At 44.4% G+C, this 25,797-nt stretch overlaps 1 protein-coding gene across 2 annotated transcripts; it reads left to right on the forward strand.

Moving 5' to 3' along the window:
• The first annotated feature begins 22,912 nt into the window (after positions 1-22,912).
• zgc:162634 (uncharacterized protein LOC555881 homolog) lies at positions 22,913-25,361 on the forward strand. Of its 2 annotated transcripts, none has more exons than XM_034132943.1 (2): positions 22,913-23,176; positions 24,861-25,354. In XM_034132943.1, the coding sequence occupies exons 1-2, from the start codon at positions 22,995-22,997 to the stop codon at positions 25,003-25,005; spliced, it is 327 nt and encodes a 108-aa protein (XP_033988834.1). In that variant the 5' UTR covers positions 22,913-22,994; the 3' UTR covers positions 25,006-25,354. The 2 variants fall into 2 exon arrangements, with proteins under 2 accessions (XP_033988834.1, XP_033988835.1); XM_034132944.1 differs by having other exon boundaries at positions 22,930-23,176; positions 24,861-25,361.
• Positions 25,362-25,797: the final 436 nt, after the last annotated feature.

Genomic DNA, 25,797 nt, shown 5'->3' on the forward strand with positions numbered 1-25,797 from the left:
CGGCCCTCTCTCTGACTCGACTTCTCCTACTCCCAAACAATTGCGTTAAGATATCTGTCCTGTTGTGCTGTGTACAATTATACCATATACCGGTCCTTCTCTTCTTGTTGTGAGACTTTAAGAAAGAAAAGCTACTTTACCTGTCTTTGTAGACACGCTTTATTTTTCTCAGGAGTGCAAAACCCTTTTCTTTTGGATAATTTGTTTTCTCCTGTTTTTACGTTAGAGTAGGTAAGAAGCCTGTACGTTTATTTCTCTCATTCGTTAGGTAAGATTTTTGTGTTAAAAGGTTTGTTTGTTTTGTGTTTTTGTTACTCCTCTTTGTAAAATGTTGGTGATTAAATTTACCAAACGACATTCTCTGTCTCGGCGTTGAAGTAAAAAGATATGATTCTACACTGTATTGAAGTAAACATGTATTATTTTGAATTGTATTTTAGTGAACATGTATTGTTTGAACTGTTTTAGGTAATCACAACGGGTTTTGATAATCACTTAGAATAGGAATGTTATTCTCACTTTTAAACTCACTGACCCAGAGATCTTGTGTTATACACACACATGTCCCCTTCACCTCCACATACAGATGTTGTTTTAAGGTCGTTATGGACCTCTTTATATGGGTGCACTAAAGTTAAAATGTCGGAGGAGGGATGGTTTATGTGAAAAACCCCCATGGGAAGGGAATGTAGTGTAGATAGGGTGGAGATAAACGTTGACTTTTGACCTGGGGAAATTTAGGATCTCACGTTCTGGTCAGAACTCTGATTGAACCCGACCAGATGTGAATCCAACCAGTAAGAACACTTGGGGGAGGTGAGCAGTTTACACAGCTCCTCCCCAGGGGCTCTCTAATTCGCTGTCGAATAAAAGGGGGAGGGAACAAGTCGACACATCTCCGCCCTAAAATAGGGATATGTATACTGTTGTTTTTGAGTGTAAAATGCTTCTGGTTTGTTGAAAGCTGGTGCTAGAAGACGGTAAACCGCATCACAAACCTGGAGTCCATACTTCTCGTTTTCTGAAAGCTGGTCTGTCTACCTGTAAAACCGCATCACAAGCCTGAAGCCCGGAGTACTCGAGTACTCTGTATAACTTGTATATGTGTTTGGTTTCCTACCAGAAGTAAACTCAGATAATTTGTTATAACTTTGATTCCGGTGTTTTCAATTCCTTTCTTAATTTAATAGAGATCCAGCCTCATCCAACGAACGGCGCGTAGCAGAGGTGTTCTGCTCCAACAGCGTCCATGTTCTTGGGAGTGGGGAGAGCAACTTTATGCTGCGCCTAGGTTCCCCTAGACCTGGGCATAACAGATCATAAAGGGAGGAGGCAGGATTCGCCCTCGCGTCCTGGCCGGAGAAATCACCTCTCTCCGCCGGGACGCTTCCTCCCACCGTCAGTCCCCTCCTGGAGGACGGAGCTCCCCACCCGGTACCCCTCCGCTGCGTTGGCACCGGAGTGCGGACCGGAGGAGGGGTCCGACAGATTCTGTCGGCCTGTCCCTGCGGGGGTCGGTACCGAGTCCAAAAATCCCTCCCGTGGCAACGGGGGCCCCAAGGAGATCATCTCGGTCTTTCTTAGCCAGGGCGGTCAAACCTAACCACACGTGACGCAACGCCACGGTGGTCAGGGCCATCACCCGACCGGCTGAGGTAGCCATACCGTGCACCAGATTATTCATCTGGCCCACGCAGCGGTCCGAATAATCACTCCCGTCCTCAGACGGAGGGGCGGAGGCGTCCCGCTGATGGGGAATCAGCGACACTCCTAACACACCCAGATTATTGGCCGCCGCCGCCATCTGCGCCCCGAGCTTGAATATCTTATCCAGATACTCAAGCATCTCTCGGTCACGGGGGGGCAGGGGCCTTCTCCCCTCTGCCCACCCAGCTGCCTGCGGAAGCAGATGCGCCACCAGGCTGTCCTCCAGCGGGGGCACACCGGAACACTCCGTGTCTGAGTGGCCCTCCACCTTGAGGATTCCTGCCCAAGTAGCCACCGTAGCCTTCGTTTTCAGTGGCTGCCGCCACGTGGCTTCCACACACCGCCAGATGTCCGGCAGAGGGGGTGAAACTAGTGATGTGTCGGTCGCGAACGAGCCGGCTCAAAGAGCCGGCTCTTTTAAGTGAACGACGGGAGCCGGCTCGCGCCCGCGAACGAGCCGTTTTTTTGTTTTTGTTATTTTTTGTTAAGTAATACAAGACAGAATGATATGATGATCTCCGCGCTACAGCTGCTCCGTGCATGCATGCAGTGGCATGTAATATCCAAGGATTAGAGACTGTTGGATGCTGCTGTTTTGAGCATTGCAATACATTTATTTGTATTATGTTTATTTATGATTATCCTTGGGCTCAGCAAAGATTTGATGTCAGCTGTTGCTGTCTTTTTTTCTATAGTTAATACTGAAATAGAGCCCTGCTGTTTTGTCAGGGCCTTTTCTTTAAATATAATTTTAAAATGTCGATACAGTAGCCCCTTTTTTTAAATGTCTATGCTTAAGTTTTTATAGGTGTTGCTATCTGCTTTGTGTAGCGTGGTTCTACAAGCAAGTCTGTGCATTCATTGGGTGGTATCAGAGAGATACAAGGGTCTGTAAATGCAATGAAAACAATTGGCCACATGCAGCAAATAATTGATATTAAACATGTAATTTTTACTTTTGAATACTTCAGTACAAAGGATGTATTGAATAATTTAAGTGATATGTGTACACATATAAATCATTAGTCAAAACAGGGCTACATTTGATTGAATTATAAAAGGTATAATATGTGGTAAACTGAAGAGCCGTTTGGGAGCCGAAAGAGCCGGCTCTTCTTGGTGAGCCGAGCCAAATGATCCGGCTCACCAAGAAGAGCCGGAATTCCCATCACTAGGTGAAACGAAGGCCGGCTGTGCTGGACGGCCCATGCCGTAGAAGCCCTGCCGCAGGCGGCTCACCGGCCTCGGAGGTATCGGTGGGGGAAGCGGCAAGCCTGCACGCTCCGCCTTCATAGCCATTACCGCCGAGAAGTCCTGATGAGCCGACCTCTGCTGATGGCCTTCCTGGCGGTCAGCGGAAATCCCGGACGACGAGGTATCATCATCGTCGTCGTCCTCCTCTCCGATGCCCGGACCCGTCCGGGCTGCTGGGATGGCGAAGACGAAGGGCACTCCCTGCACGAGGTCCTCCATCTCCACCACGTCGAGCTCTGGGTCCTCCACCGGCGAGACGTAACACCCCTCGAACACCGCCACTCTGTGCAGGCGGCTGGATCGGGTCAACATCCGACAGGCGCTGCAGACTGCCGATGGAGGCAGATTAGCTGCCGCGTGGTCAGACCCCAGACACTCGATACATCGAGTATGGGGATCATCACTCCCGATAGAACCCGGACACGAAGGACACGGGCGCTCCTCAGGTGAGTCCATATTCAATTGTCCGAAGAAAAACTTTTCCTTGTTATTTTCTATCCTGTTATCTCTCGCTCAGTTACTCAAATAGCTGCTTAGCTGAAGAGAAAGGGATAGCAGTGAGCGGGCGAGGTCGCCTCTTATGCGGTGGATGCGCGCGCATTCAGGTAGGCCCGCCCAGGGGGCCGGCTACGGGTAGGGAAGTCTCAGTGAAAGAATGCGTGCATAGATAGGATATGGGGGAGTACCCATAGAGTCCAGTAGAGGGCGGAGCCTGTGAGAGATATAACAAACAACCATCAAACGACAATAAAAAAATAGATTTCAACCATAACTGTGTAAATCCTAAATCCACCTCTCTGCATTTTTTTCTTTAACCAATACAACTTCAAAAGTCATTTCATTCCAAATACGTTTTGCTTACTGTGAGTTGGTATTTTTTCTGTGGAAGTCTCAAGTCTGGTTTCTCAATTCCTCGAGATTTTACCACAGCCGTCTCAGGGCTGCCTGGCCAAGGGAGTTGAGACCTCCAGGGAGAAACACAGCAACCTGCAGCATCGGCATCTCGGTAGAACCTCCAAAATGTTGTGGCAATTTAGCACTCACAACATGAAAGAATGAAACAGATGAATCAATAAAACACAAACACAGATATAGTTGATCAATTATTATTTCGTTGTACAACAATCAATAATAATGAGGAAAACATTACCTTTGCTCTCAAGCAGTGATAGTAATGCTCCCACAAAGTAGAAGTTTCACACTGCCTATATAGGTTTCTAAATGACACACAAACATTTTCCCTAACCATGTTTAACTAGCACACAAACCTCTATAATGATGATTATAATCTAATCAGCTTCTTTATACTTCCTCTCACATTGGGTCAGTTTTACTTAACATGGGTTCATCTGCTGATAATTGCAAAGACCATTGATAATTAGCAAAGAGACTCATGGGCCTCTTCTAAATCTGGAAACTGTCATTCAATAACATACAGTCATTATAGTTATATTGAAAAGGTCCAAGACTTGACATAACAGTACTTCCAAATATGGTCAGAAGAGAGCACGCCCAACACGTGAGACGCAAGGATATTTAAAGAGACATCGAGGTTTACAGAGAACAGACAATATGGCGCACCGAGTACAGGTAATTAACGTCTTGTGGTTTTAAGGCCCCTACACACCGGGCCGATTTTCGGCGTCGATAGATGTCGATAGATGTCTGGCCGTCGATGAGCATCCTGTCGCCCTACTCAGATTGGTGTGTCCTGCACCGTCGTGTCTTTTCGGCCGTGCTGACACCTTCCGCCTACCAATTCAACATGTTGAATCGGTAGGCTGTCGGTAAAAGGCCGTCGGCTAAATAAATCACTCTGATTGGCTGTTCAGCTAGCGAATCAGTGCATGAGAAGCGAAACGGAAGTGAGGGACCAAACAAACGATTAAGAAGGCAAATCTGAGGTTTCATTTAACTCCAGCTCTCGACACAGGTTCAGGAAAGCCCCATGAGCTTCTCGCTGTAGAGTGAAAATGGAACGCACACGCTATTTGTTGTTTGTTTATATCACGCAGTCTGTTCTTCTTCTCTCGGTGTATCACGCAGTCTGTCTTCCGGTTGTTGCCTCTTTTGAATGACGAATACACACTACCGCCGCCTGCTGGTAAGGAGAGTTATTGCCACTCGCGCATGCGCAGTTCGTAAGTGCTACTTGGCCGTCGGCTGAAGTCTTTGCGGTGTGTTCCAGTGCGACTGTTGGCCAAGACGCAGAAGACGTGAGGCGACACAACAGTCGGGTCCGTCGGGACGTGTTCTTTGGTGTCAGATTGGTGTGTAGGGACCTTAAGATATAATTACTTATTATTTAGGTTCTCGGCTCTTTGTCGATTTGGCTGTTTAGCGCAGTGTAATTTATTTTACTAATTTGTATTTTAAATATTCAATTTAAAGGAATGAGCATGTTCAGTTAGCATACATGCTAACTGAACGAGCATGTTAAGCTAAGAGCTAAGATATATGTATATATCTTAGCTTGACAGATGGAACAATGCGTGTAGTGATCACTGATTAATACACTGGGTTACATAATCCAATCATGGAACTACAGGTTGGGGGTATTGTTTCCGCACGGACATATATGTTGTGGGTACTTACTGCGTGCCCTCCCTTTCGCTTTCTCTTCTCTTCCCGGGCTGCGACCCGACAACATGTCTATTTCTGTTGCTCATTAAAGTTCCCATTTGCACCTTCGATGCACCGCCTCCGACTCCTATCTCTCGGCACTACATTGGTGACCCTGACATAAGTCTCTGATTTTGTGTAAGTTTTAAATATTCATTGAAGGAGAGCCTTTCACATTTGAATGTTTATTTATTTAAAACATGTATTAGTTGCTGTACTGTAGACATGTACATATGTATAATTATATTATTCTTTTAAGTGTGGTTTAAAATAAAATGATATAAAGTTATTGGGTAGAGCCAAGTAACCCAGGTGGATGCAATCAGGTAATTAGGACAGAGCGTCTGGGTGGTTCTCAATGTCGAGGAGGCTTGCTTGGTAGCACATGTACCTCCGAGTGAGTTCCTTAAGAAGCGAGGCAAGAATACCTCCTAGCCTCGGAAAACGAAGAATGGAACAGGCTAGCAAGTGTGCAGGTGTGCGTCATATGATAGGCCCCGCCTTACATTTTCCGCCAAAGATTTTGGAAATTGGTCCGTGCGCAAAGCATTGTGGGGATTTTAAGACCGCGGAGTCTACACATGTGCAGCCTCGAAATTTCCCGCAACGAAGTACACCGGCCTTGGTAGAATTCCAAGTATCCTGGACATTGGAACAGTCCTTCGGCGGCACTCGATGACGTAGTATCCTTGAAATAGTGGCTCTGGAGCAGCTTTACTCGACATTGAGAAACACCCTCTGTTTTTAAATGGGGTTTGTGGCCATGTTATAGGCCTGACGTTTAAAATAAATGATCAAATCTTATCTGTTAAGATGAATGTTTTATTTAAAAGGTTTGTATTTTTTTTTTTTAAGGAGGCACCCCAGAGCCAAGAGCAGGCCGAGCAGACCGCCTCCTACCGCTGCAGGCAGGATCAAACTCTCGGTCCGGCAGCTTGTGAGACCCGCGTGCCGACCGTGTCCACAGAAGCCTCATCTCAATACCCCTCCTCGACTCCTCCTTTCCCTCACTCGCGTCCCTTCCTTGCGTCTTAGCTCCGCCTCCGTAAGATGCGAGCGAGAGACACGAGGAGGAGACACAAGGACAGAGGAGTCCTCAGGTATTAATTGGGACGTCCTCGTTCACTCAAACGTCACTTTTAAACGACGTCTGTTAATGATGACATGTGCACAGCTGTATCCCCTCTCATCGGGCTTAACTGAATAACCTTTAGAACCGGCCCATTTGTTGTTAAATAGTTATTTAAATGAATGAATCTTTCTCTTGTTAGTCAAGGAATTCAATGTATGATGGTTGGTCCTGCTTTTGTGTTCCGTTGTGGTGTAAAATGTAGCCTACATTTAAATACAAATATAATTATAGTAATGTGAAATCCTTTACTCTGAACATGTGTGTCCTGTAGATCCCCACATTCACCACAAACCCACATTCAGGACTGTGAATTTTAAATAATTTAACTCCTGAATATCTTAACACAAAACAATACAAATAATTGTTATTTATCCAGATCTAGCCATTCATGAAATAGCTTTCTTAATAGCTATGTTTTAGTGACGTTCAAGATCATTAAACATGACTTAAATTGTTAGTATAACCTTAAGAAATGAATTGCACATAATAATTCCCACGGAGCTGTGAGCACTTATACATTTATGTGACGCTTTTCCACTCATTCTTCCAGTTCTCCGTTTTCCTCTCTTGAAATCGACCAGCTGTGAAGGTGGGGGCGGGGCTTTTATACGCGAGTAGTGAAAACACTTCCGCGTAGTCTGCTCTCGTGTATCCTCCCTTTCGTCTCCTCCCTCACCCCTCCTCCCTCACCCCTTCTCGACTCCTCCGTGTGCATTTCAGCTATTGGGACGTCCTTCAAAATGGCGTGTCTTGATCGATTTCCGGGTCAAGTCCCGGAGGAGGGGAAGAGAGGAGTCGAGGAGGGGTATTGAGATGAGGCTAGAGACTTACTGACCGGAAGGACTTATTTTCCGCATATCGAGCAGATCAGCTTGGATGGTGCCCCTCTAAGAAATACATCGAGAAACAGCTGATGTTGACACACACACACACACACACACACACACACACACACACACACACACACACACACACACACACACACACACACAGGCCCTTTCTCATGTCATCAAATCCCCCTCCTCGACTCCTCGACTCCTCGGTCCTCCGGTAGTGACCCGGAAATTAATTTTAGCGCGCCATGTTGAAGGACATCTCATTTCTCTAAATGCACATCGAGGACCGAGCATCGAGCGTCGAGGAGGCTCTCTGGAGGAGCTATAACCGAGGATACACTGATGGGTCCTACACGGCTCCTTCGTGGATGCATTTCCGGCAACAGTGATGTTTCAAAGAGTCGAGACGCACGGCCGGACTTATCTCAGCCAATGACAGCTCTGCATGCATCCCCTGGATATTATTTTATTAACTGCTTTCATCGCGACGCGATGTTTACAGTGAGAACAGCTGTGAGGTCCGTGCAGAAAGCAGAGCAGTGTGTAAAATATATATCACTCAGTATAACAGGCCTACTCTCTCTATTTGCTTTAGTTTAGTAGATATCTACAAACAAAGTCGATATTTTTCTAAAACCATTTAGTGCTTCACATAATAAAATACACAACGGCTGTAGCCTGATTATGCTTTAGGAGCTGTAGGTGCGTGTGTGTGGTGTAGGTGTGTGTGGTACAGTGTGTACGTAGATGCAGCGGACAGACAGGTCTCAGTTGGTTTGGTGTCTGCTTACTTGTAATACTTGTAAATAAAACTTTTGGCCCGTCATTTATTTCCCTCATTGTAGCGACCAGAGAGGGGGGGGGGGGGATATATCCAGTCTCTGATAGTGTTACATTATTATGAGAGTGCTCTGTTTGATTCTGAAATTGTATATATTTATATAAATATATGTGTGTGTGTGTGTGTGTGTGTGTGTGTGTGTGTGTGTGTGTGTGTGTGTGTGTGTGTGTGTGTGTGTGTGTGTGTGTGTGTGTGTGTGTGTGTGTGTGTGTGTGTGTGTGTGTGTGTCCGCATCTGTAGCCTGTTATTGTCTCATTATACTGCACTGTGAATGAATTAAAAGTAAATATATAAGTCGTCATGAACACATCTGTCCATCAGACAGAGGGCTGCTGTGCCTCCTGTCATCATTAATGGACGTCTCTTTAATATGACCGCTCAGAGGAGAGGAGTTCTCATTTCTCTAACCGCCTGCTGCTTCCCCTCCTCTCTCCTCGGTTCCCCTCCTCGGCCCCTCCGCTCGCATCTCCTGTGGGCGGGACTAAGTCACGAGGATAGGAGTCGAGGAGGGGAGTCGAGGAGGGACATTTGAAGACATGAGAACGGGCCACACACACACACACACACCCCATGTTGATGTTCTGTTATAGTCTTTTTTTGAATATTTATTTTTCAATGAATGTTCATTGAGGAAAACAGTATCAGTGTCTTATTTTATATTCATCACAGTGAATGCTGAACTTGCCGGACCATATACTGTAGTTGAAAGTACACAATCAAATCAATACATCCCATACATCATTGGAACAGGAAGAATCTCAGCTACAACACTGACTAAAGCATTTAGTAAACAGTAAACACAGCCTACATGGCAAGCATTTTTATAATATACAGTAATGTACAGTAAAAACTATCTTTGAACTTACTGCAAAATGATAACATGAAATTCCCCCCTGGTGTCATTCTGTCTGCCACGCCTTGATTATACTTGCTTTGACTGTGCAAATGAGATGTCAACCATCAAAATTGGATAAGGGGTTCCAGAAATATCACTGTGCAAAACACACCGGCCAATTTTGACCGAAAAGCAAAACGCAAAAGAAGGGTTAACTTGTGCGTTGAAAACCATTTTTAGGTCATTGCAAATAGAACTTGTTATACAGAAGATGGTGTAGGAATTATTTTATAAGATAAAAATATTCTCATTAAGCAAACATACTGTAATTGTTAGTCTTATATTCATATTTCTAACATCACATGTTATGTTATTGTTATTTAGTTTTTATTTGTGCTTTTGTCGTTTTGAAGGAAATTAAAATACTGTATTGAGTTGGTTTCTTCTGTTTTGGAAGCCTTGTATATCTTTTTGGGCTTGCTAGAAAACTGTGTTCTAGCAGCAGTTAAAGAAGCTTAGTTTGCTGTCTTAGGCTGCTACATGTATTAAGATGTTTTGCTCTATCACAATTTACACATACAACCTAAATGTTCATCTGTTTATTGTTCTTCTTGCCTTTATATTCTAGCATGTTGATTGTATATTGGCTATATCTTGACATTATGTTCATTGTATCATACTTGCCATACATTTATTTTAATTGATGTAAATGTAACTTTTCTCTTTACATATTCAAAACACAAAAACCTCTCATCATACGTAATCCTAGACAGTAGCACATGGTATATATTGTACGACTTTGTAATTATTGAATGTTGATATGTATTCGCTCAAAGCCTACTGTGCCTTTCGCGCAGACAATAAAAGTGAATTTTGAAATGACAAATAGGTTTATGTTTCAAGTTTATTTGCATTAAACACGTGTTTTTAAACCCTTCTGTTCAAAGTTGATATTTTATAATAATACATGTGAATGATTGAGCTCATTAGTGGCCTGACTGGCCCTCCTAATTTGGTCTAAAAAAAGTCAATGATGATCATTGTGAAGGGGTGTCCAGCCCATATCATTAACATACCAAACTACAGGCTCATGTTATCATGTTATAGTAGGCCTACCTTACATGAACCTGTTTGAAACCTTAATGACCCCATGATGTGATTATTTATATCTTAAAACCTTTAACAACTATATTTAGATGTTCATAAATAGGCCTATCTACATTTATGTATAAATACATGTGTAGCAGTTAGACAAACATAATTAATAGATTATCTCATTAATACCTATTTTATATGTAGCCTACTAAAAAATAAAAATAAAGTTTACTAAGCCACCTTTTTGTTTTAATTGATTAATTAGACAACATTATTTGCGCAGACCTGCGCAATTGCGATCAACAGGCTTGTTTGAGACAAGCGAGACCTGCGCAGACCTGCGTAATTGCGATCAACGTCTTGCTCGTGCGTTGCATGATGGTTAGTCATTTTGTCCGACTTGCTCAGGAGGCTCGCCTACATGAGACGTTGAAATCTCGCGGGACAAAGACGCCCGCAGACTTGAGAGCGAGGCGCGGCGAGGCGGCGCAGTTTCTCTCCACGGGCTGCGGAAGCGAAATGCTTGATGGGAAACGACTCGCTGGTATCTCGAGCTGAGCGCTCATTGGTGGGTTTTACCCCGTGCTGGTGATGAAACTCTCCATTGGCTCGGCAAAAGTGTGTTGTTGTTTTGTGTCAGTTTTACGTCGCCACTTCCATTCACATTTTTCATCATTGTTCCACAATGTTTATCATCATGACATTAATATCTATATATTTTATACTATACTTGCACTGCTTACCGTTTTCATACTTTATATATCTTAGCATATTCATATCCCTCACTGTGTATTCATCATTCAATTCATTCTATATTTTATTCTGTAGATTGTGTACATTACTTTTCACTTTACTGCTTTTTGCACTCCTGGTTAGAAGCTAAACTGCATTTCGTTGTCTCAGTACCTGTAATCTGTGCAATAACAATAAAGTTGAATCTAATCTTGAGCAGGAACAAATGTATTTACTTAGTACATATCTGACATTAACGATTAAACACATTTGTGCATTCTTTATAAATGCAAACCGAGTCAAGCCGACTCCGGAGGTGGCGGTATGCACCTTAAAGTTGTTTGCAATCCGCCCAAAAACCGAGAGAAGAAGAAGAAGAGGAAGAAGCCGACTCCGAGCTGTCCGACTTCAGGCGAGCTTTTTGAGACCTCCCCCGGCTGCGATCGGCTATTCTCGTCTACTTTCGAGGCGAGCCGCAGCTCGTCTCAAACAAGCCTAACGTCTTGCTAGTGTGTTGCATGATGGTTAGTCATTTTGTCCGACTTGCTCTGGAGGCTCGCCTACATGAGACGTTAAAATCTCGCGGGACAAAGGGTGTTTCTCAATCGCGAGTAAAGCTGCTCCAGAGCCACTATTTCAAGCATACTACGTCATCGAGTGCCGCCGAAGTACTGTTCCAATCTCCAGCATACTTGGAAATCTACCGAGCCCGGCGTACTCCGTTTGGAGAAATATCGAGGCTGCACATGAGTAGACTCCGCGGTCTTAAAATCCCCACAATGCTTTGCGCACGGACCAATTTCCAAAATCTGTGGCGGAAAATGTAATGCAGGGCCTATCATATGACGCACACCTGCACACTTGCTAGCCTGTTCCACTCTTCGTTTTCCGAATGCCAGGAAGTATTCTTGACTCGCTTCTGAAGCAAGATGCTCGGCATGTGCTACCAAGCAAGCGTACTCGCGATTGAGAAACACCCAGAGACGCCTGCAGACTTGAGAGCGAGGCGCGGCGAGGCGCGGCGAGGCGCGGCGAGGCGGCGCGAGGCGGCGCGAGGCGGCGCGAGGCGGCGCGAGGCGGCGCGAGGCGGCGCGAGGCGGCGCGAGGCGGCGCAGTTTCTCTCCACGGGCTGCGGAAGCGAAATGCTTGATGGGAAACGACTCGCTGGTATCTCGAGCTGAGCGCCCATTGGTGGTTTTTACCCCGTGCTGGTGATGAAACTCTCCATTGGCTCGGCAAAAGTGTGTTGTTTTGTGTCAGTTTTACGTCGCCACTTCCATTCACATTTTTCATCATTGTTCCACAATGTTTATCATCATGACATTAATATCTATATATTTTATACTATACTTGCACTGCTTACCGTTTTCATACTTTATATATCTTAGCATATTCATATCCCTCACTGTTCATACTAGGCTAGGCTACTGTGTATATAGTGTATTCATACCCCTCACTGTTTTTTCATCATTCAATTCATTCTATATTTTATTCTGTAGATTGTGTACATTACTTTTCACTTTACTGCTTTTTGCACTCCTGGTTAGAAGCTAAACTGCATTTCGTTGTCTCAGTACCTGTAATCTGTGCAATAACAATACAGTTGAATCTAATCTTGAGCAGGAACAAATGTATTTACTTAGTAGGCTACATATCTGACATTAACGATTAAACACATTTGTGCATTCTTTATCAATCAATCAATCAATGTTTATTTATATAGCCCAATATCACAAATGTTACATTTGTCTCAGTGGACTTCACAGTTTGTACAGATGAACAATCAGTATGACAATACGACACCCTCTGTCCTTACGTTTCACATCGTACAAGGACAAACTTCCAGAGAAAAACCCCACAGTTTAAAGGGGGATTCACTAGCAAGAACCACGCCACAACAGTGTGATGTTTGTACGTTTATTGAAGTAACATGTGAAGGATATGAGGGGGGTGAAGAGGTGATCTGGGAGGACGAGCTATGGTCCGTGCAGTGGGAGACTCAGAGTGGGGGTTCCGTCTCCGGCATGAACTGCGTGGGCTGATTACGGTCCCCCAGACGATACCTGGAGTTTAATGTTAGTATACGCAGTATATAGATATGCACCGTTTAGATATAAATGGTGATGGGCAGAGGATGTTTATGGGTAGAAGGGTGAGGGAGGGTGGGTTGAAAGATGAGACAAGCGGTTGCCGGAAGCTTTTGCCGGATATAAATAGGGGTGGCCGTGGTTTGAGGCGGAGTTTTAGGCGTGGCCATGCTCCTGAACCTATGTTAACATTTTAACCTCATTTCACTAGCAAGAACCACGCCACAACAGTGTGATGTTTGTACGTTTATTGAAGTAACATGTGAAGGATATGAGGGGGGTGAAGAGGTGATCTGGGAGGACGAGCTATGGTCCGTGCAGTGGGAGACTCAGAGTGGGGGTTCCGTCTCCGACATGAACTGCGTGGGCTGATTACGGTCCCCCAAAAGAGTCGGATTAAAAGCAGCTGACTTAAGCGTGTGCATGTCAGACGTCGTTTAGATTGTTGCGGATGTAAGCGTGGTACGCTTGGGATGACGAGCGGCCGAGGGCCTAGGTGGTTGGATAAGAGATGCCTGGTCTAGCTGCTGTGGACGCTGCGCCGATGCGGGAGAAATGGCTCTAATTCTGAGAGTGCCCCCCAAAATGTGCGGGATGTTCTGAAAGTGTTTCTGGACCAGAAACATGTGGCTTGAAGATAACGTGTCTGGAACGAGTGACTACATCTTCACTTCTAAATCTGACTAAACATTGAGAGAGAGAGACCGGAGCGTCTGCTCGCTGCGAGGGTCGGAGAGAGAGAGACCGGAGCGTCTGCTCGCTGCGAGGGTCGGAGAGAGAGAGACTGGAGCGTCTGCTCGCTGCGAGGGTCAGAGAGGGAGAGACCGGAGCGTCTGCTCACGGCGAGGGTCGGAGAGAGAAGGACCGGAGCGTCTGCTCGCTGCGAGGGTCAGAGGGCTTGCTGTGCCTGTTAACTGTTCTGGACTATGAGGAGATCTCTAGTCATCCTGAGAAGTCTACTGGATTCAGGTCTGTTCTGGACTATGTGGAGATCTCTAGTCTGTTCTGGACTATGTGGAGATCTCTAGTCATCCTGAGAAGTCTACTGGATTCAGGTCTGTTCTGGACTATGTGGAGATCTCTAGTCTGTTCTGGACTATGTGGAGATCTCTAGTCATCCTGAGAAGTCTACTGGATTCAGGTCTGTTCTGGACTATGTGGAGATCTCTAGTCTGTTCTGGACTATGTGGAGATCTCTAGTCATCCTGAGAAGTCTACTGGATTCAGGTCTGTTCTGGACTATGTGGAGATCTCTAGTCTGTTCTGGACTATGTGGAGATCTCTAGTCATCCTGAGAAGTCTACTGGATTCAGGTCTGTTCTGGACTATGTGGAGATCTCTAGTCTGTTCTGGACTATGTGGAGATCTCTAGTCATCCTGAGAAGTCTACTGGATTCAGGTCTGTTCTGGACTATGTGGAGATCTCTAGTCTGTTCTGGACTATGTGGAGATCTCTAGTCATCCTGAGAAGTCTACTGGATTCAGGTCTGTTCTGGACTATGTGGAGATCTCTAGTCTGTTCTGGACTATGTGGAGATCTCTAGTCATCCTGAGAAGTCTACTGGATTCAGGTCTGTTCTGGGCTATGTGGAGATCTCTAGTCTGTTCTGGACTATGTGGAGATCTCTAGTCATCCTGAGAAGTCTACTGGATTCAGGTCTGTTCTGGACTATGTGGAGATCTCTAGTCTGTTCTGGACTATGTGGAGATCTCTAGTCATCCTGAGAAGTCTACTGGATTCAGGTCTGTTCTGGACTATGTGGAGATCTCTAGTCTGTTCTGGACTATGTGGAGATCTCTAGTCATCCTGAGAAGTCTACTGGATTCGGGTCTGTTCTGGACTATGTGGAGATCTCTAGTCGTAGAGATAGAGACTGGAGCATCTGCTCACTGCGGGGGTCGGAGAGAGAGAGACCGGAGCGGCTGCTCACTGCCGCTGTTGCAGCTGTTGCAGTTGTTGCAGCTGTTGCCGCTGTGGCAGCAAAATATCAATGCAGGTGTTGCCGCTGTTGCAGCTGTTGCCGCTGTTGCTGCTGTTGCCGCTGTTGCAGCTGTTGCCGCTGTTGCAGCTGTTGCCGCTGTTGCGGGTGTTGCAGCTGTGGCAGCAAAACACAATGCAGGTGTTGGGGAAGGGATGGGGAAGGGATGGGGTAGGGATGGGGGGAGGAGGAGGGGGAAAAGATAGACCAGTTGGAAAGGAAGGTACTGGGTAAGAGTCGGCTGATAGGTTAGCATGTGGCATGGCCCCTGCCCCTTGGTTTACTGGGTGGGACGCTGTTGCTACGGGGTTAGCTGCTAACCTTGTTTGAACCGTGACGACGCGCAGCGTCTTTCTTTATTTCTTAACTGAACATGCTAACGTCCGTGTACCTGGTTGTTACCAGGAGACACGTTTAACTGAACATGCTAATGTCCGTGTACCTGGTTGTTACCTGGAGACACGTTTAACTGAACATGCTAACGACCGTGTACCTGGTTGCTACCAGGAGACACATTTAACTGAACATGCTAACGCCCGTGTACCTGGTTGTTACCAGGAGACACGTTTAACGGAACATGCTAATGTCCGTGTACCTGGTTGTTACCTGGAGACACGTTTAACTGAACATGCTAACGTCCGTGTACCTGGTTGTTACCTGGAGACACGTTTAACTGAACATGCTAACGTCCGTGTACCTGGTTGCTACCAGGAGACACGTTTAACTGAACATGCTAACATCCGTGTACCTGGTTGTTACCTGGAGACACGTTTAACTGAACATGCTAACGTCCGTGTACCTGGTTGCTACCAGGAGACACGTTTAACTGAACATGCTAACGTCCGTGTACCTGGTTGTTACCTGGAGACACGTTTAACTGAACATGCTAACGTCCGTGTACCTGGTTGCTACCAGGAGACACGTTTAACTGAACATGCTAACGTCCGTGTACCTGGTTGTTACCTGGAGACACGTTGTTAAAGGAGGAAGGTAAGCAGAAGCTGGGTAGCTGTGGACTGCTGAAGGTAGAGAAGAAGAAGGGATGGAGGGATGAAGGGATGTATGTGCAGGGGGATTTTTGTGAAGCCTGTGAGCAGGCACAGAGGGCAATACAACCTGGCCCCCACCAGGGGGTGCTGGTGAGTCGGGCTGTGTCCGTGGAGGAGGACGGAGGCCTGTGACGTCACGACCCGTGGTGCGCGCGCGCGCGGTGGTTGACTCTGGAGCGGGAAGAGCTGTGTGTGTTGTTGTTCTTGCCGTTGTGCTGCTGTAGGCTTAATAGATGTTGAACAGTCTAGCCTTGTTGTCATTTCGGTGAAAGTGGATGCCGTTTTCCTTCAGGAAATGTTGGAGTTGCATGACTGTCCACCTCCGTAGTTCGGGCTCTGTTGTGGAGCGTCGAGTGCTGAATGACTGTCCACCTCCGTAGTTCGGGCTCTGTTGTGGAGCGTCGAGTGCGTTCGGGCTCTGTTGTGGAGCGTCGAGTGCGTTCGGGCTCTGTTGTGTAGCGTTGAGTGCGTTCGGGCTCTGTTGTGGAGCGTCGAGTGCGTTCGGGCTCTGTTGTGGAGCGTTGAGTGCGTTCAGGCTCTGTTGTGGAGCGTCGAGTGCGCCGCTGCGAGTGGCCGAGAGCTGCGAGTGAGGCAGGCTGCCGGTGGTGGGGAGATTGGAGCTGGCTGTACCTGTTGCGGCCCTGGCTGTTTGCCCTCGCTGGCGGAGTAGGCGAAGCCTGGGACCTGTCTGGAGTTGGAGGTATCTCGCTGGGGGAGCTTGAGCGGGAGCGGTAGCGGCTGGTGTGTGGGACACTGATTGCCGAGCACACGCGGCTCCGTTCGGATGCTTGACTTGGATCCGTCTGCTGACCCGAGGATGGCGGATAGCCGATGTCGAAGAGATCTTCATTTGACTCCGGCGAGTTGATCAGGATTTCGGGATCCATGGTGAGTAGCAATGTTCTTGTGGTAGCGTTTAGCTTGTATTGAACTGTGACGACGCGCAGCGTGAATCACAGTCTGCCTGTCAGTCTTTGAAAGATGAGACAAGCGGTTGCCGGAAGCTTTTGCCGGATATAAATAGGGGTGGCCGTGGTTTGAGGCGGAGTTTTAGGCGTGGCCATGCTCCTGAACCTATGTTAACATTTTAACCTCATAATGGGAGAAACCTCAGGGAGAGCAACAGAGGAGGGATCCCTCTCCCAGGACGGACAGACGTGCAATAGATGCCGTGTGCATTTATAAATGCAAACCGAGTCAAGCCGACTCCGGAGGTGGCGGTATGCACCTTAAAGTTGTATGCAATCCGCCAAAAAACCGAGAGAAGAAGAAGAAGAAGAAGCCGACTCCGAGCTGTCCGACTTCAGGCGAGCTTTTTGAGACCTCCCCTGGCTGCGATCGGCTATTCTCGTCTACTTTCGAGGCGAGCCGCAGCTCGTCCATGGATGTATAATAAGAAGAGCTCGTCTCGTCTCAAAAAGCTCGCCTGAAGTCGGACAGCTCGGAATCAACTTCTTCTTCTTCTTCTCTCGGTTTTTGGCGGATTGCAAACAACTTTAAGGTGCATACCGCCACCTACTGTACAAGAGTGTGTATCACCATATCATCCTATCACCACTTGTGGAATTATACCATGTATTTACGTTGTTTTAAATTCTTCCAATCAATCCCGTTTCATTCAAATATTTAAGAATGGCCTTCCTGGTAGCTCTTACCCCCTCACCTTCTGTTCCCAGTATCCCCATCAAGCTCCACTCCCTTCCTGCCTCTCTGACCCTGTCTCTTAGTTTTTCCCTCTCTGTTTTGTACATGTTGCAGTGTAATACGATGTGTTCCACATTTTCTTTCACTCCACACCCCCTGCATTCTTCAACTTCGCTTTTTACCATTATAAACATTGTGCCGTTTAATCCTGTATGATCCAATCTGAGTTATAGTGATGATGATCTCCTCCCGTCTGTTCCTTTCTGCATAGATCTTTATTATGACTGATTTCTGTAACTTGTGGTATCTCCTCCCTTTCTGATCTTCCTCCCACCTTTTCTGCCATATTTCCATACCTTCTTCTTAATTATTGCTTTTCCTTCTCCTTTTCCAAGTGAAACTGGTATTGCTATTTCCTTCTGTAACGCATCTTTTGCTAATTTATCAGCATGCTCATTCCCTTGAACCCCCTCATGTGCAGGCACCCAGCATAACTGCACATCTATTCCCCTCCTCTGAAGTCTCAGTAAGCAGTGGTTAAGTTCAATAATGAAATCTTCTCTAACAGTTATTGTGGACTGTATGCTTTCCAAAGCAGATAGTGAGTCTGTGCATATCACCACCCTATCAGGTCTCTTCAACCTATTGTAGCCCAATAATTGCTGCGAGTATTTCTGCTGTATAAACTGATAAGTTATGTGACACTCGTTTTGAGATTGATATTTTTAATTCTGGTATATACACGCCTATCCCCACGCATTCTTGCTTCTAAGATACATCTGTGTACATGTTGAGGTAATTGTAATACTTTTCGTTCAGATACATACTCATTTTAATTCCCACTTCATTTAATTGCCACTCTTTTTTCCTTTCTATGATACTCACATCTATATTAGCTTCTGGGGAAAGCCATGGGGGAACACTGCTAAATGGGCTTGCTTTGGCAAACTTTATGGTCTCCACTCCATATGCCCTCGTTCTCTCCTTTTTGTCCAGCCAAACCCACGCCCCTGGAACTTTGTATATTCCCAGCAATCCTGTAGTATTCTGTTTGTGATATTTTCCTCTCCACTTCCTTGTAGCTCTGACAGAGCAAGTTTCTCTCTTCATGCACAAATGTGTTTAATCGTTAATGTCAGATATGTACTAAGTAAATACATTTGTTCCTGCTCAAGATTAGATTCAACTTTATTGTTATTGCACAGATTACAGGTACTGAGACAACGAAATGCAGTTTAGCTTCTAACCAGGAGTGCATAAAGCAGTAAAGTGAAAAGTAATGTACACAATCTACAGAATAAAATATAGAATGAATTGAATGATGAATACACAGTGAGGGATATGAATATGCTAAGATATATAAAGTATGAAAACGGTAAGCAGTGCAAGTATAGTATAAAATATATAGATATTAATGTCATGATGATAAACATTGTGGAACAATGATGAAAAATGTGAATGGAAGTGGCGACGTAAAACTGACACAAAACAACAACAAACTTTTGCCGAGCCAATGGAGAGCTTCATCTCCAGCACGGGGTAAAACCCACCAATGAGCGCTCAGCTCGAGATACCAGCGAGTCGTTTCCCATCAAGCATTTCGCTTCCGCAGCCCGTGGAGAGAAACTGCGCCGCCTCGCCGCGCCTCGCTCTCAAGTCTGCGGGCGTCTTTGTCCCGCGAGATTTCAACGTCTCATGTAGGCGAGCCTCCTGAGCAAGTCGGACAAAATGACTAACCATCATGCAACGCACTAGCAAGACGTTGATCGCAATTGCGCAGGTCTGCGCAGGTCTCGCTTGTCTCGCTTGTCTAGAGTGGCGAAGTCACGCCCATCTACTTCCGCCCCATGGGACCTTATTTCGGAAAAATAATGTATTGAAGTCAATGGAAAGAGAAAACGTATCTTTCGATCCCATTTGAATTGTGCCATGAATTACACATATGATGTTTGTCAATCTTAAAAAATCATTTCCATGTCAAAAAAGTCACAGTTTGTCGTAAAACTGTTGAAATATAAGACTATGAAAAATACGCAACTAGAAAGACTACAAATCCCAGAGTCGCGTAAGTGATGTCACAATTGTTTTCCTCCACTAAGAGATAGCTAAGATCAGCGCCATATAGATAGAATCTATCTATATGGCGCTGGCTAAGATAAGATAACTTTAACAAGATGCCTGTGTGCTTAGTACCAGGTTGTTCATACCAGCAATGGGTCTTGCTCGTTCTTTCGCTTCCCGTCTGATGAAAGGACCAGGAGTCTCTGGATCAAGCTAGCTAGTAGCTAGCACGTTAGTTAGCATTACAGCCTTGTCATTTGTATTAGCCTTAACATGAAGTAACCCAAAATGTTAAACAGTAAGAGTAGTAGTCATATTTCGTGAACCCTTTGAAGAGTACTGTCACACCGGTGTGATCATTCTATAATACACAATTTAAGCCCGGGGGAGAAATGCTAACGCTAACGCTAGCGATCTTCTCTACTTCATGCTATCTGCACAAATGGTTGACATTAAACATTAAAAAGACCAGGCAGTTCAGAGAGAATCAAAGGAAGGCAGGCAGGCAGCTTTGCATGACTTTCTTCAGGACGTGTTTCATTGTGGTGATAGTGAGGGTAGTCAATCGTTTTGTTGACAAGACAGTAGTGACGGCCATCTTGGTGACGTGTGTTGTTCTGTGAGACCAGAGATGTAGTTCATTGAGCGTTTCACACAAACAAATGTGTTACTTCACAGTTTTCCGACACATTTTTTTTTTTTGACTTGCAAAATTATCTTTTAAAATTGACAAACATCATATGTGTAATTCGTGGCACAATTCAAAACGGGATCGAAAGATAATCTTTCTCTCTCCATTGACTTCAATACATAATTTTTCCGAAATAAGGTCCCATGGAGGTCCACCGGAAGGGGAGGGACTTCGCCACTCTATAGAGAGGCGAAGTCCCTCCCCTTCCGGTGGGACTCATGGGACCTTATTTCGGAAAAAGTTTGTATAGAGTGGCGAAGTCACGCCCATCTACTTCCGCCCCATGGGACCTTATTTCGGAAAAATAATGTATTGAAGTCAATGGAGAGAGAAAACTCATCTTTCGATCCCGTTTGAATTGTGCCATGAATTACACATATGATGTTTGTCAATCTTAAAAAATAATTTCCATGTCAAAAAAGTCAGTTTGTCGTAAAACTGTTGAAATATAAGACTATGAAAAATACGTAACTACAAAGACTACAAATCCCAGAGTCGCGTAAGTGATGTCACAATTGTTTTCCTCCACTAAGAGATAGCTAAGATAAGATAACTTTAACAAGATGCCTGTGTGCTTAGTACCAGGTTGTTATTATACCAGCAATGGGTCTTGCTCGTTCTTTCGCTTCCCGTCTGATGAAAGGACCAGGAGTACTCTGGATCATGCTAGCTAGTAGCTAGCACGTTAGTTAGCATTACAGCCTTGTCATTTTTATTAGCCTTAACATGAAGTAACATTAAGTAACCCAAAATGTTAAACAGTAAGAGTAGTAGTCATATTTCGTGAACCCTTTGAAGAGTACTGTCACACCGGTGTGATCATTCTATAATACACAATTTAAGCCCGGGGGAGAAATGCTAACGCTAACGCTAGCGATCTTCTCTACTTCATGCTATCTGCACAAATGGTTGACATTAAACATTAAAACGACCAGGCAGTTCAGAGAGAATCAAAGGAAGGCAGGCAGGCAGCTTTGCATGACATTCTTCAGGACGTGTTTCATTGTGGTGATAGTGAGGGTAGTCAATCGTTTTGTTGACAAGACAGTAGTGACGGCCATCTTGGTGACGTGTATTGTTGACCAGAGATGTAGTTCATTGAGCGTTTCACACAAACAAATGTGTTACTTCACAGTTTTCCGACACATTTTTTTTTTTTACTTGCAAAATTACCTTTTAAATTGACAAACATCATATGTGTAATTCGTGGCACAATTCAAACGGGATCGAAAGATAATCTTTCTCTCTCCAGGTCCCATGGAGGTCCACCGGAAGGGGAGGGACTTCGCCACTCTATTGAAGTCAATGGAGAGAGAAAGATTATCTTTCGATCCCGTTTGAATTGTGCCACGAATTACACATATGATGTTTGTCAATTTAAAAGATAATTTTGCAAGTCAAAAAAATTAAAATGTGTCGTAAAACTGTGAAGTAACACATTTGTTTGTGTGAAAGGCTCAATGAACTACATCTCTCGTCAACAACACACGTCACCAAGATGGCCGTCACTACTGTCTTGTCAACAAACGATTGACTATCACCACAATGAAACACGTCCTGAAGAATGTCATGCAAAGCCTGCCTTCCTTTGATTCTCTCTGAACTGCCTGGTCGTTTTAATGTTTAATGTCAACCATTTGTGCAGATAGCATGAAGTAGAAAAGATCGCCGATGCTAACGTTAGCGTTAGCATTTCTCCCCCGGAATTAAATGGTGTATTATAGAATGATCACACCGGTGACAGTACTATTCAAAGGGTTCACGAAATATGACTACTACTCTTACTGTTTAACATTTTGGGTTACTTAATGTTACTTCATGTTAAGGCTAATAAAAATGACAAGGCTGTAATGCTAACTAACGTGCTAGCTACTAGCTAGGTAGCTAACTTGATCAAGCCACTCCTGGTCGTTTCATCAGACGGGAAGCAAAAGAACGAGCAAGACCCATTGCTGGTATAATAACAACCTGGTACTAAGCACACAGGCATCTTGTTAAAGTTATCTTATCTTAGCCAGCGCCATATAGATAGATTATATCTATATTGCGCTGATCTTAGGTATCTGAATGGTGGAGGTAAACAATTGTGACATCACTTACGCGACTCTGGGATTTGTAGTCTTTCTAGTTACGTATTTTTCATAGTCTTATATTTCAACAGTTTTACGACAAACTGTGACTTTTTTGACATGGAAATGATTTTTTAAGATTGACAAACATCATATGTGTAATTCATGGCACAATTCAAACGGGATCGAAAGATAAGTTTTCTCTCCCCATTGACTTCAATGCATAACTTTTCCGGAATAAGGTCCCATACCCCGGAAGTAAGTGGGAGGGACTTCGCCACTCTATTGCATATTTGGGTTATACAGCGTTTGTGCTTCTTCCGGTCGGGGAGTGTTTGCTATTTTCTCGCTGTTTCGGTCATGTTTCGGAGTGTTTTTGGCAGACTGCTGACAGAGACCGGGTGTGTTCTCCGCGGTGTGCAGACGAGGCCGACCCCCGGCGGTGTGTCTCTACGGGGCCTCTCAGGGCTGAAGGACGGGGAACAGTTTGACCTCTCCCTGTTGGAGCTGCTGGTGTGTCCGCTGAGCAAGAAGCCGCTCAGGTAACACACAAACAGACTAACAACAACATTTACATTTAGGTAGGCTTTTTTTGGATTGCAGCCCAATAATATATATGCGAAGCGTCGTGGCTCCTGGTGCTCCGAACCGGCCCGATCACGCCTTTCTGTTTGCGATGTGTTCTGGCGTTAATAAACAGACCGGAAGTACTGGCTCTTCTTTTTTATAACTGTTGTCCAACAAATCAAAATCAGCTGTTTCCTTTTGTGACAGACGGCTGTCCTCTGTCAGGTGGACACAGACTCTTTACAATTAAAAAGTCATTACAATACATTTTGAAATGCTTAATAATAGTATATTGTTGTGCCGAGAGACGGGAGTCGGAGGCGGTGTATCGAAAGTACAAGCTAGACTTTTATTAAGCATCAAGAAAGCATGTAAACACTTCAAGCCCGGGAAGACATGACCGGCGGAAACAGCAAGTCCGGTTAACTCAAATGTCCGTGCGGAACAATACCCCAACCCATAGTTCCGTGGGTGAATTATGTCAACCCACCACAATATTAATCACATACAAATACTCTATAATGTGACTGATCAATATAAAACGATAATTATATAAACTAGACAATTACATTGATCTCTAAAATAACCTAAAATAACAATTTACATCAGTATAGACTATATAAAAAATGTAAAATCCTATGTGAAGACAATAAAATAGCTTCAACAGACCGTAGTGTTGCCATAGCAATAACTTATTTAACCGAATAATAATACAAATAATTTAATATCTCCATATACCTGTTGTCAGCTGTATGTGTGTGTCCTATTGTGATGGCTCTCTTGATGAAAACAACAAAAAAGTATTATAGTTTTTATTCCTTTTACTTATTCTCTAAGATGTTAATCATAAAAATAAATAAGCGATCTCAAAATATGAACAATGTTGTTCATATGAGTGTAACATTACACTCACCAGCCATCGAGAAGTGGAAAACTCCTTTTATTATTAGTTTTAGTTTCATGTCCGTGTAATGCCTGCGTATAATTCTTATTACTGATAATAAATGGCTCTGAGTGCTGCAGTAAATATATAATGATGATATTGTTTACTACTCTTAAGTTAGTAAAAGGAAGGCATTTTCCAAAAAGCTTACATAGAAATATTTAAATGTAATATGAGTGTAGCTTCATTGGTGTGGTTCAGGCCCAGTGTCCTCTAAAGCCTGTGTTTGAACAGGGGAATATTGATTATGTCCCGGCCGCCAGTAGAAAACGTCATAGTTTAATTTACCAATTTTCATGACAAAGTTTAGTCAGTACACAAAATGAAGCGCTACATGAATTCTGATTTAAATCTAGACATTGAAAAGCATTTCCATCAAATTTAGTTAAAAAAATGCAAATGTAAATCAAAAGAACTCAAATGTGTATCAAAATATTGCGTGGTGATTTTTAAATACATGAATGTACATTATCACTACGTTTGACTTCAGTTATCAACATTTAAAAACTATAGTTATTTCTTGAACTATCAAGATTAATTTTGTGTCACTGGGAAGTAACGGGTGTAGAGGGAATACGTTAATTTGCTTTACTTTAAAACACATTTCTCCTTTATTTATTTGAGTTAAAGTTACATACTGTTTTTCTTAGAGTTTGTAGCATTATTGGGAGTAGTGTGTATTTAAGAACGGCAATGTTTCTTGTGTCCCTGCTCAGGTATGCAGCTGAGACCAATGAGCTGATCAACGAGGAGCTCGGTATCGCCTACCCTATCATCGACGGCATCCCCAACATGATCCCTCAGGACGCCAGACTCATACGGAAACACACAGACCCCTCCCCCACTCCAACGCAGGCATAGAAACTCCAGCTGACCCAACAAAGACTATTAACATTAGAGCGACTTAAGGCTCAATTCTTCTGTAGCGGCTCAGACGTCTGTGAGCATGTTCTCCCTGTCTGTGATGGTGGGGCTAGTGCCCATCGTGTCTCTCTTCGGTCTCTTCTACTCGGCTGCAGTGGATGAGAACTTCCCTCAGGGCTGCACCAGCAGCAGCAGTGTGTGTTTCTACAGCCTGCTGCTGCCCGTCACCATCCCCGTCTACGTCTTCTTCCACCTCTGGAGCTGGATCGGGATCAAGCTCTTCAGACACAACTAGCATGTTCTGTTCTACCTGAAAACACGTCAGTACCAATAAATCATCTGCTGTCATCTTACGTCTCTGCACCTACTTTGTTTCTTGGTTAATAAAAGGCATTAGAAGTTTGACATCAAATCGATACAGTACATGCACAGCTTTCATAGTTTAAAAACTGAAAATGTTGCTTTATCCACATATAAAATGAAATACTGCTTTAATACATATTAAGTTGGGGATCCAGAGGTGGGGAAAGTACTCAGATCTTCTACTGAAGTAGAAGTACCAGAGCGTAGGAATACTCTGTTACAGTAAAAGTCCTGCATTGCATGTTACTCAAGTAAAAGTAGAAAAGTATTTTTTTTAATATAGTTAAAGTAGCGACAGTAAAAGTAGTCATTGTGCAGATTGGTCCATTTCAGAATAATATATCTGATATGTTTTATAATGATTGATCATGAAAGTGTTCTCAAAGCTAGTAAAGGTGCAGCTAGTTTGAATGACTTTGTATTCTG

Source organism: Trematomus bernacchii, unplaced genomic scaffold (genome assembly GCF_902827165.1).
Source record: "Trematomus bernacchii unplaced genomic scaffold, fTreBer1.1, whole genome shotgun sequence".
NCBI lineage: Eukaryota > Metazoa > Chordata > Actinopteri > Perciformes > Nototheniidae > Trematomus > Trematomus bernacchii.

Bases quoted from the DNA above. Each gene is read 5' to 3' on its own strand.
- zgc:162634 (XM_034132943.1), top strand. From the start codon at position 22,995: ATGTTTCGGAGTGTTTTTGGCAGACTGCTGACAGAGACCGGGTGTGTT. The intron at 23,177-24,860 runs GTAACACACAAA...GTCCCTGCTCAG, and splicing joins CTGAGCAAGAAGCCGCTCAG to GTATGCAGCTGAGACCAATG.